Below are 12,187 nucleotides of genomic sequence, written 5' to 3' on the forward strand. Positions count from 1 at the left end.
TTGTATAGACCTTCTATATACTCCTTCCATCTTTCTGCTTTCCCTTTTTTCCTTAGAACTGGGTTTCCATCTGAGCTCTTGATATTCATACAAGTGGCTCTCTTTTCTCCAAAGGTCTATTTAATTTTCCTGTAGACAGTATCTATCTTATCCCTAGTGAGATAAGCTTCTTCATCCATACATTTGTCCTCTAGCCATCCCTGCTTAGCCATTTTGCACTTCTTGTCGATCTCATTTTTGAAATGTTTGTACTCCTTTTTGCCTGCTTCATTTACTGCATTTTTATATTTTCTCCTTTCATCAATTAAATTCAATATTTCTTCTGTTACCCAAGGATTTCTATTAGCCCTCGTCTTTTTACCTACTTGATCCTCTGCTGCCTTCACTACTTCGTCCCTCAGAGCTACCCATTCTTCTTCTACTGTCATGCTCTCCATGAAACTCTGTACAACCTCTGGATTAGTCAGTTTATCCAGGTCCCATCTCCTTAAATTCCCACCTTTTTGCAGTTTCTTCAGTTTTAATCTCCAGTTCATAACCAGTAGATTGTGGTCAGAGTCAACATCTGCCCCTGGAAACGTCATACAATTTAAAACCTGGTTCCTTAGTCTCTGTCTTACCATTATATAATCTATATGATACCTTCTAGTATCTCCAGGATTCCTCCATGTATACAACCATCTCTTATGATTCTTGAACCAAGTGTTAGCTATGATTAAGTTATGCTCTGTGCAAAATTCTACCAGACGGCATCTAGAGTTAAGGCTGCGAAACTTGGGGAGAATATGTATACAAGTGCATTTCGCATTAATCCAACAACTATATTATAAACAAACTAATTCAACTGTGTAAGAGAATGATCCGTAATTCCAGTTCGAAATTATGCCTCAGAATCCACCCTATTATGTTTAGTTAAGAGTTGCCCAGTGATGCCTGAGAGTCAGTATTCTGCAATATGAGGAGTCATATCTGATTGCCAAGATTCTGCCGGCACATTATATAGAGACAGTGTTGACGATCTTAGCACCTTGGCTGCCCAATTATCTAAGCCAATCGTATTGTTTTAATTGCTCTGGATTTATGGAAAACAAATGAACATTCTTTTCGTTCGAGATGGAGGAGGGGTCACAATGAGTCTGATGCGCCAGCCTGTTGTTCAGTGATGGAGCTATCCATGTGACAGGGAGTACCATGTTACCTGCTCTCTGGAAGCCTCCATCGTTGAGTGCCACCGTGTCCAATATTAGGCGTCATGGTTTAGGGTGCCGCGTGAAACCAAATGCAATCTCTGCTCCACCGCCTTGAAAGCAGTCTTGGCAGCAAACACTACTTCATGGAGGTTCTAGAACTTCGTACTGCCCTTCTTACAGATCACACCATATGTGATATTTTATCATGAAAATTCCCAGTTAAATGGGTGAAGGAATGTACAAGTAATTTTCAGAGAATGGTGACCAAACACTGCGGTCCTCAAAAGCATATTTGCATGACATGTTACTCCTCAAAAATGTCTGTTAAGTAATTTCCCTCCAGGAACTTATCTAGGACCTTTCTGATTTTATACCATGACGGGCTGTTGCAGCATACAGGGGTTTTCCACCGTACAGAATTCGTGAAGTCAAAAATCTGGTACAGTTCTGTAATCCAAACTACTTGTATATTGGCAGGTACTTCACCTATTGTATAATTTAGGGAGGTAAGTGTAGGGACACAACAATAACTTTACAAAATTGTGCACTTGCGTACTGCAGCGGTGTACTGTAGTACTCACTCGTCACTGCTGGTAGTGTCCACACCTGTTGACAGAATAGCTGGCAGCGAGCTGGCCGACGATAATGAGGATGAGGAGTTTTCCTCGTCAGGGGCCGATTTCAAGTGGGTTGATGCTGGGCGGCGTGGCAACACCAGCTCCTGCAGCTCTGATGGTGAGAATGGGGGCGATTCCAGCGGCGGTGGCGACGGCGGTGAGGGTGGCGGAGACACACGATGTGGCAGCAGTGGCAGCGGCCTCGCCAGCGGCCGACCATAGGGTCGCAGTAGAGACATTCAGCTACCTGGTGCCAACAATGGAGAAGAAAAGATATAGATGTAAAGTTTTGCAGACGATCAATTAGAGATACGGTATATGGCACCTGTACCTCTCAACAGTGCCGACTTCTCAGACTTGTGATGTGGCAACAGTGGGAGCAGTCTCAGCAGTGGTCAGCCTTGGAAGTGCAGCAGCACATGCAGCTGCCTACTGTATCAAAGTGAAAAATAAAGGAAGACAAATGAAGCATTGAAGAAAGATTTGGTTTGCAGGACATAAACCTCTCAGTATCGATGATTACTCAGAGAAATGACGTGGTAACAATGGTAGCAGCCTCAATAGCATACAGCCATGAGGGCTTGTCAGAGACATGCAGCCAACATGCAGCACTGCTACCACAAAATGGAAAAGAAAATATGGCACATATACGATTTGTCACTGAACCTCAGCCAAATGTTATTATTTATCAAGGTTTCCATTACATTTGCACACAAGGTTTTATTGGTGCCCAGTTTCAAACCCTTGAACAAATTTTCTGGAGGTATAAAATTAATAAGAACATAATATACAAAATTTTGAAATGTAAAATAGTTTTCCAACATTCTCTATGTGTAGTTTACCATAGTAAAATACATCAGTTATGATGTACATACACCTCTAATGTTTGACTGTACATAATTCCCCATGAACGCTCAAAAGATTTAACATTTCTTTTTACATCATATCAACGTCATAAATGTGATTTGACTGTAAGCCAACACATGGAACAGTAAAAAATGAAAGAAAGTTTAGAAATAGTTATGCATCTGGCGAGTACAGACTACAGTGTGAAACGTGGTATCGTTTTTATATAGATCATACTGGTCAGACGTTTGTAATTCGGTACAAAAAAACATATTGGCCTGTACACCAAGACTGCATTTGGCTGTCATTTGCAAAGCACAAAGCATGCAGCATGTAGCACTGGAAACACTATGAAAATTTTATATGTAGCACCTAAGGGAGTGAAACTGAATGTACTTGAGGAATGAGAACTAAATAATTGTTACATAAAGGAGCTGGACAAACTGACGATTGATCAGTCCGACTTCAAATACAGTACAACTTTTTTACTCCTTTTGAAAATGACATATGATTCACTCCAGCAGTCAGCTGATGGCTGTGCATGTTAATGTTTTGTAAAACAGTGCGACAGTGCCTGATGCCTTGATAAGTAGAGTATCAATGTATTTCTTTTTAGGTTTATAATCTCTAGAAAGACAGCGAACATGAATACATGATAAACGACATCAGGTGCCTGTCAAACAACTGAAGACGCCTGTCCAGTTTTGAATGTACCATTGCAATTACGTTGCAGCCACATCACATCCGTAGAACTGACATGATGTATGAACAAATCTTTCGATAAAACTTCTGAATGTTCTATGGGAATAATGTATAGGCAAACACAGGTATGTCATAAAGGATTATTGCACTATTGTAGTCTATGCATACAGAATGTTAGAAACCTATTTGTAAAAATATTATGGAAAGGCTAAATGCTACTCACCATATAGCAGAGATGCTGAGACGCAGATAGGCACAACAAAAAAACTCTGTCACAAGATAAGCTTTTAGCCAACAAGGTCTTTATCAAAACTGGATGACAGACACACACGCCCATTCACGTGAACGCAACTTGTACAGACATGACCATAGTCTCTGGCTGCTGAAACCAGACTATGAGCAGCAGCAGCAGTGCATAATGGGAGAGGCAACTGGCTGGGGGTAAGGAGGAGGCTGGAGTGGGAAGGGGGAGGGATACCATGGTAGGGGTTGCGGATGGTGAAATCCTGCTGGGGAGCATGCATGGACGATGTGACGAGAGAGTAGGGCAGCTAGGTTCAGTTTGGATGTTAGCCAAGCTAAGCTGCAACCATTGTGCTACATTCTATGTGGGCATGACAACCAAGCTGTCTGTCTGTATGAATGGCCACTGACAAAGTATGGCCAAGAAGCAACTGGACCACTTGTTGTTGAGGACGCTGCCCAACATGATATTCTTCATTTCAATGACTGCTTCACAGCCTGTGCCATATGGATCTTTCCCACTAGCACCATTTTTTCTGAATTACTCAGGTGGGAACTCTTCCTGCGATATAGCCTATGTTTCCGTAACCCTTGTGGCCTCAACCTTCGTTAGTCATTGTCCTCAGCCATCTAGCCCCTTCCATGTTCCTTTTCCAGCACTGCAGAACCCCCTATTTCACCAATGCATCTATCCATTTACTTCTCTCCTTTTCCAGTACCCCCATACCCCCCTCTGTTTCTAATCACAGTACTGCACCTAGCTGCCCTACTCTCTCTCCATATCCTCCCTGCACGCTCCCAGGCAGTAATTCACCGTCCCACACCCCTGCCCCACCCCAGCCTCATCCTTGCCCTAACCCAGATGTCTCTCCCATCATGCACTGCTTTTGCGCCTGCTTGTAGTCTGGCTTCAGCCGCCAGAGACCATGGTCATGCGTGTGTGAGCTGCGTTTGCGTTAGCAGGTGTATGTGTCTGTCGTCTATTTTTGACAAAGGCCGTTTTGGCCAAAAGCCTGTTTTCTGACAGACTTTTTGTCGTGCCTGTCTGTGTCTCAGCCTCTCCGCTATATGGTGAGTAGCAAAAATCCTTCATGAAATTATTTATTCCATCCTGGATTTTACATTGTTAGAAAACTACTTGTGTATTTTAAAATTTTGTATTTTACTTGTTTATTAATGGCCGGCCGGAGTGGCCGTGCGGTTCTAGGCGCTACAGTCTGGAACCGAGCGACCGCTGCGGTCGCAGGTTCGAATCTTGCCTCGGGCGTGGATGTGTGTGCTGTCCTTAGGTTAGTTAGGTTTAATTAGTTCTAAGTTCTAGGCGACTGATGACCTCAGAAGTTAAGTCGCATAGTGCTCATAGCCATTTGAACCATTTGTTTATTAATTTTGTACCTCCTGATGTAGGTAATTTTTGAAAATGAACACGAGCCTTCGAAAATATGAGAAGAATTACATGCAACTGTGACGGAAACCTTAATAAATAATTTGATTTGCGGGTCCTTTATGCCAACGCAGTATTGAAACTGCTTAAACAAATGTTAGATTCACAGCTATCGAACCCCACAATATTACTGACACCTTGGACGCAAGATGCAGCAACAATGGTAACAGCCTCAGCTGCAGACAGTTTTACTGGCTCAGCAGAATCATGCAGCTACTTGCTGTTGCAGATGCAGAAGGTAAGCTACACAAACAATTTGTCACCAGCTATACAAAAAATGTTTGTTTTCCACCGCTTCAGTTCCTCTTTCACGCTGACTGCTGTGTCACATGATGTGGAAGTAGTGACAGCTGCCTCAACTGAAGTCGATTGACAATGCACAGCAGCGACTTGCAGCCAGAGCTTTCAGAAGTTGGGAAAGAAAGTAAGATGCACAAACAGTGTAGCGCTTCTAGAATTTCGGGGTAAATCTTAGAAACACTTGGCTCTCCACCGTCTCGAACACCCCATATTTTAATGACAAGGGTGAGAGAGCCTTTTACTTTGCCACACATGTCTGTGTGTGCAGGATGGACAACTGTCAGGAAGAGCCAGGAGCTATGTCATACGAGCAGCCCCGACAAGTGGTTACAAGCAGCGCCCTAGAAGTTATATCAAAAAGTCAAAGAGTATCTGGATAAGTTCCATGGTGTGTGGCGTTGCGGTTTACCGTATCGCGACATTGCTGCTCGCGTTGGTCGAGATCCGATGACTGTTAGCAGAATATGGAATCGGTGGGTTCAGGAGGGTAATACGGAACGCCGTGCTGGATCCCAACGGCCTGGTATCACTAGCAGTCGAGATGACAGGCATCTTATCCGCATGGCTGTAAAGGATCGTGCAGCCACGTCTCGATCCCTGCGTCAACAGATGGAACGTTTGCAAGACAACCACCATCTGCACGAACAGTTGGACGACGTTTGCAGCATCATGGGCTATCAGCTCGGAGACCATGGCTGCGGTTACCCTTGACGCTGCATCACAGACAGGAGCGCCTGCGATGGTGTACTCAACGACGAACCTGGTTGCACGAATGGCAAAACGTCATTTCTTCGGATGAATCCAGGTTCTGTTTACAGCATCATGATGGTCGCATCCGTGTTTGGCGACATGGCGGTGAACGCACATTGGAAGCATGTATTCGTCATCGCCATTGTGGGGTATAACCCGGCGTGATGGTATGGGGTGCCACTGGGTACACGCCTCGGTGGACGTTACATTTCAGATGTGTTACGACCCGTGGCTCTACACTTCATTCGATCCCTGCGAAACCCTACATTTCAGCAGGATAATGCATGACCGCATGTTGAAGGTTCTGTACGGGCTTTTCTAGATACAGAAAATGTTCGACTGCTGCCCTGGCCAGCACTTTCTCCAGATCTCTCACCAATTGAAAACGTCTGGTCAATGGTGGCCGAGCAACTGGCTCGTCACAATACGCCAGTCACTACTCTTGATGAACTGTGGTATCGTGTTGAAGTTGCATGGGCAGCTGTACCTGTACACATCATCCAAGCTCTGTTTGACTCAATGCCAAGGCATGTCATGGCCGTTATTAAGGCCAGAGGTAGTTGTTCTTGTGGTGTCACCGCCAGACACCACACTTGCTAGGTGGTAGCTTAAATCGGCCGCGGTCCATTTAGTACATGTCGGACCCGCGTGTCGCCACTGTGTGATCGCAGACCGAGCGCCACCACAAGGCAGGTCTCGAGATACGGGAAAGCACTCGCCCCAGTTGTACGACGACTTTGCTAGCGACTACACTGACGAAGCCTTTCTCTCATTTGCCGAGAGACAGTTAGAATAGCCTTCAGCTAAGTCCATGGCTACGACCTAGCAAGGCGCCATTAGCCTTACATAGTTTGATAGTTATCGTTTGATAGTTATCGTTATCGATGTATACCACAAGGATGGAATAAAGATAAGTATTCGAGGAGCTGCATACTTTTCTTATTATCATTCACTACTTATCCTGTTCCAGAATTCACGCCCGTCTGCGTTAGATAGTGTGCATTTCGGCCTCCTCGATCTACAAGGTGTTGGCACATTTACCAACACATCATTGGCGACGAGGATGGGATGGGGTCTTGTTCTTTCTAATTGCTTAGATTTACTTGTGTCATGGCTTCGCCAGATGTACTGTCCGAATTTTATCGCTTGCAGAATCAGCAGACGCAGGCGTTATTGGATGCCCTTGGACAGCTCATCCAGGGTCAACGTGCCATTCAAACCGATGCGGCAGCCGCCGCTTCACCGCTACCACAGCCACAACTCGCAGTTGACCGCAGTTTCACAATTTTGATGCGGCGCACGAATCCTGGACGGAATGGTCACGCCAGTTTGGATTTCATCTCGCCGCCTACAAAATTCAAGGTAACGAGCGGCAGCCTCATTTATTGGCGTGTGTAGGAGTGCAAACGTACCGTGTGATAGTGAAATTGTTTCCCCGACGCGACATAGCAACTCTGTCCTATGATGAAATTTTGTCGGCATTGGACGCCTATTTCAAAGAAACAGTAAATGTCGTTGCAAAAAGGTATACGTTCTTTCGTACAAAGCGTACGGCCGGTCAAACTAATCGGGAGTGGGTTGCAACTTTGCAAGGCCTTACAAGGGACTGTGTGTTTGAATGTGACTGTGGCCTTCCTTATTCAGATACTATGGTGCGTGATGCAATTCCACAGAACGTTTCTGATGTTCGCTTACGGGAACAGATTTTGAAACTAGTTAATCCCTCCCTTCAACAAGTGATAGACATATTGGATAGACAAGACACACTTGACTTTGCGCAGGAATCTTTTGCAACTTCGCCAGCCGTGTGTAACATTAACCGGCCCGCCGGACGCGCTGCGCGGCCCGGTCAACTGCCCTTGCGCACGTCAACGCAGCTGCCGCCACGCTCTAACCCAGCACACAAATGCAGTGAAATCACGCCCGCGGTGTGCTACTAGACATTCGCGTGAACATTGCCCATCACGCCAAGCTATTTGCTTTTTCTGTAATAAGAAAGGACATGTTCAAAGTGTTTGCCAGACAAAGCTCAGATCAGACAATCACAATCATTCCAGGCCCTTTGCTTCGCGCCGGAATCGAACCAACGACACTCAGGCTCGTGGACCTTCCCCCATGGACATTCATGTAGTTAATTCCACCCCGTCCAGTGCCACTTTCTCTAACAGTGACTGTGTTCGTCCCACAAAAAGTGTGCGCCGACGTCGCCGGAAATCACGTCAATTAGCAGGTGATTCTGTACCAGTGTCTGTTCAAATTGCACAAAACAGTCGCTCTTGTCGTCAGCAGGACAATAAACTTTTTGTAGATTTGGACTTTAATGGCAAGGTCATCCCATTCCAGCTCGATACCGGAGCTGCTGTTTCATTGCTCAATCACGACACGTACAAACAACTGGGCAAACCTCCGTTGCGTTCCGCAAATGTTAAGCTCACTACATATTCAGGACAGAAAATTCCTGTGTTAGGACAGTGCAGCCTTCTTGCAACATACAAGGGATGAATAAAACTTGTGTCATTTTACGTTCTTCGTTCTTCTACTGCAGTGAACTTGTTTGGTTTAGATTTATTTCAGTTGTTTAACATGTCTATAGTAAATCAGGTCCTATCAGTGAATCAGACTGTGCCTTCAGACAGTGTTTCTCGTCTGTGTGAGGAATTTGCAGACATTTTTGCACCGGGCCTTGGTTGCGCTAAGAACTATGAAGCACGCAATGTTCCCCACGCATTGCGTGATGAGGTCGCAAGAACATTAAACGATTTAGAATCCCAAGGTGTAATTGAACGTGTGCAAGCTTCTCTCTGGGCCTCACCCTTAGTAATTTTGCCAAAACCTTCCGGAAAACTGAGACTTTGTGTGGACTTCAAGGCAACAGTGAATCCACAACTCATGATTGCAACTTTTCTCTTACCCCGCCCGGAAGATCTTTTTGATAAACTGTGCCCGGGTAAATACTTTTCCAAGTTGGGCCTAGCAGATGCGTACTTGCAAATCCCAGTGGACGCCGAATCCCAGCGCGTCTTGGTGGTTAACACGCATCTTGGTTTGTACCGCTTCAAAAGACTACCATTCGGGTGTGCATCCGCCCCTGCATTGTTTCAGCAATATTTACAAACTATTTGTGTGTCGGTCCCTACTGCTGCGAACTATCTGGACGATATTGTGATCTCCGGAAAGACGGCAGACGAGCATTTAGCACACCTACGAACATTATTTCAGGTATTGCGCCAACATGGTCTTCACTTGCGGAAGGACAAATGTGTGTTTTTTGCTCGTGACTTACCATACCTGGGCCATGTCATCAATGCCCAAGGCATACATTCGAGTCCAGAGCACCTCCGTGCCATACAAGAATTGCCTTCGCCACAAAATGTGAAGCAGCTACAGAGTGTGTTGGGTAAAATTAACTATTATCATCGCTTTCTGCGCAATGCCTCTTCCATTTCAGCTCCGCTTCATCGCTTACGCCGTACAGGTGTTCCGTTCGTCTGGACGACGGAATGCGAACGCGCCTTTCGCCAGTTGAAATCGGCGTTGCTTTCTAATACTTGCCTTACGCCATTCGATCCCCAGAAACCCCTTTTGTTGATGGTAGATGCATCGGATTTCGGGATCGGTGCTGTGCTTGCGCACAAAGTTGGCTTGCATGATCGCCCTATTGCCTTTGCGTCAAAATTGCTCTCGTCTGCGCAAAGAAATTACTCACAGATAGCGAAAGAAGCTTTGGCTCTCGTCTTTGGTGTTACAAAGTTCCATGATTTCTTGTATGGTCGTCACTTTACCATCATCACAGACCACAAACCTTTGACATTGCTTTTTCATCCGAACAAGCCTGTACCTCCGCGTACAGCGCAGAAATTCATTCGCTGGTCTATTTTCCTCTCGCAGTACCGCTACGAGATCTTGTATCGGTCCACTGCTAAGCATGGAAACGCCGATGCGTTGTCCCGTTTGCCTGTTGCTGAGGATCAAGCATTCGATTCTTCCGAACTTGCTTGCATGTTCATTGATGCGGAAACCGATGAAGTGGTCGAGTCGTTTCCGATTGATTTTCGTCGCGTAGCTACAGCCACAGCTGCTGACCCTGTCCTTGCTACCGTTTTGCGTTTTGTTGCTACGCAATGGCCTTTATCAAAGTCTTTCGCCGATTTTTTGCTCATAAGGAGAGACTTTTTGTTCGACGTGGTGTTTTGTTGTTGCGTTCTGATAATGATCAGTCCAGAGTCGTGGTCCCCCGTTCGTTACAGTCCTCTGTTTTACGGCTTCGTCACCAAGGACATTGGGGTATAGTGCGAACGAAACAACTTGCTTGTCAGCACTGTACTTGGTTCGGAATCGATGCTGCGATTACGAATATGTGTTCTTCTTGCATGGCGTGTGCCGAACAACAATCCGCACCGCCGCGGAAAGTCTTTGCATGGCTGAAAGCCACTTCCCCTTGGCAACGCTTGCACATCGATTTTGCTGGTCCATTCTGGAATGCTCGATGGTTGATTCTGGTAGATGCCTTCAGTAATTTTCCTTTCGTTGTCCGGATGTCTTCCACGACGTCCTCTGCCACCATCCAAGCGTTGTCTGCTATCTTTTGCATTGAAGGTCTTCCGCAGACTATTGTTTCCGACAATGGCCCACAATTCATGTCCGCAGAATTTCAGTCACTCTGCCAGGCCAATGGTATTCAACATCTGACATCCGCGCCGTTTTCGCCTCAGTCAAACGGTGCCGCTGAACGATTGGTCCGGACTTTCAAGTCACAGATGTTAAAGTTGAAAGAGTCGCATTCTCGGGAGGACGCATTGTTGCTCTTTTTGTCTTCGTATCGCTCTCAGCCCCGAGATGGTCGCTCGCCGGCTGAGTTGCTCCATGGTCGTCCTCATCGAACCTTGATGTCTTTGCTGCATCCGCCGCATCAGGTTCCTGGGCAGCGGCAGACTTCTGCTTTTGCTCCAGGCGAAGTTGTATTCTATCGCAACTATCGAGGTTCACGGCGTTGGCTCGCAGGGCGCATTCTTCGCTGCCTTGGCCGCGCGATGTATTTGGTTTTGGGGGCCTCTGGTGAGGTGCGTCGGCATCTCAATCAGCTGCGCCTCTGTCGTCGCACGGGTTCTGCCGCTCCCCGTCTGCTTTCAGCGACGGTGCCGTCCAGTCAGCGCCCTGGGGACCCATCTACTGGCTCGCCTCATCCCCAGGTGTTACCGACGATGCCTTCCATTTTGCCCCATGGCGACGCGCCGCCGCAGCCGCCGCCGCCGCCGCCGCCGCCGCCGCCTGTTCTCCCGCCGGCGCCGCCCGCATTCGACGCTTCGCTGCAGCCGCCAAGCGCCTCCCTGGGTCACGCGCCACCGATCGCTTCCCGTGACCAGCTGTCCTCCGCCATGGAACTCTTTCCCGATCTGGACCACATGACGTCATCGCGCGTCGGATACCCCGACGCGATGGAGGTCGACCCTTCGGCCCCTCCTGTCTCTTTACCGGCGCATACACCGCATGTTGACGTGCACCCTGGACTAGGTTTTCAGGCGTTTCCTAGCTCCCCTCGGACCGAATGGGCGGGTGCGGGTGGCACAGCCTCGCCTGTTGTTAGGCTCCCCACCTCATCGCATATGTCAACATGGGGTTCTCCCCACGGCGGGCGGAAGCCTTATAACACGACCGTTCGCCGATTTGCGGGGGAGGAATGTGGTGTCACCGCCAGACACCACACTTCCTAGGTGGTAGCTTAAATCGGCCGCGGTCCATTTAGTACATGTCGGACCCGCCTGTCGCCACTGTGTGATCGCAGACCGAGCGCCACCACAAGGCAGGTCTCTCGCCCCAGTTGTACGACGACTTTGCTAGCGACTACACTGACGAAGCCTTTCTCTCATTTGCCGAGAGACAGTTAGAATAGCCTTCAGCTAAGTCCATGGCTACGATCTAGCAAGGCGCCATTAGCCTTACATAGTTTGATAGTTATCGTATGAAATGTCTCAACAAGAAGAACGATGTATACCACAAGGATGGAATAAAGATAAGTATTCGAGGAGCTGCATACTTTTCTTATTATCATTCACTACTTATCCTGTTCCAGAATTCACGCCCGTCTGCGTTAGATA

At 47.0% G+C, this 12,187-nt stretch overlaps 1 protein-coding gene across 1 annotated transcript in view; it reads right to left on the minus strand.

The window, feature by feature from the left end:
* The window catches only part of LOC126459514 (mucin-7-like), a 92,408-nt gene that overhangs the window by 16,526 nt on the left and 63,695 nt on the right, over positions 1 to 12,187 (minus strand). Inside the window, exon 2 of the mRNA XM_050095866.1 lies at positions 1,772 to 2,054. Coding sequence (XP_049951823.1) covers positions 1,772 to 2,046 — 275 coding nt within the window. The 5' untranslated portion in view covers positions 2,047 to 2,054. The remainder of the gene's footprint in view (positions 1 to 1,771; positions 2,055 to 12,187) is intronic.

The sequence above is a fragment of the Schistocerca serialis genome, chromosome 1 (assembly GCF_023864345.2).
Source record: "Schistocerca serialis cubense isolate TAMUIC-IGC-003099 chromosome 1, iqSchSeri2.2, whole genome shotgun sequence".
Taxonomy (NCBI): Eukaryota; Metazoa; Arthropoda; class Insecta; order Orthoptera; family Acrididae; genus Schistocerca; species Schistocerca serialis.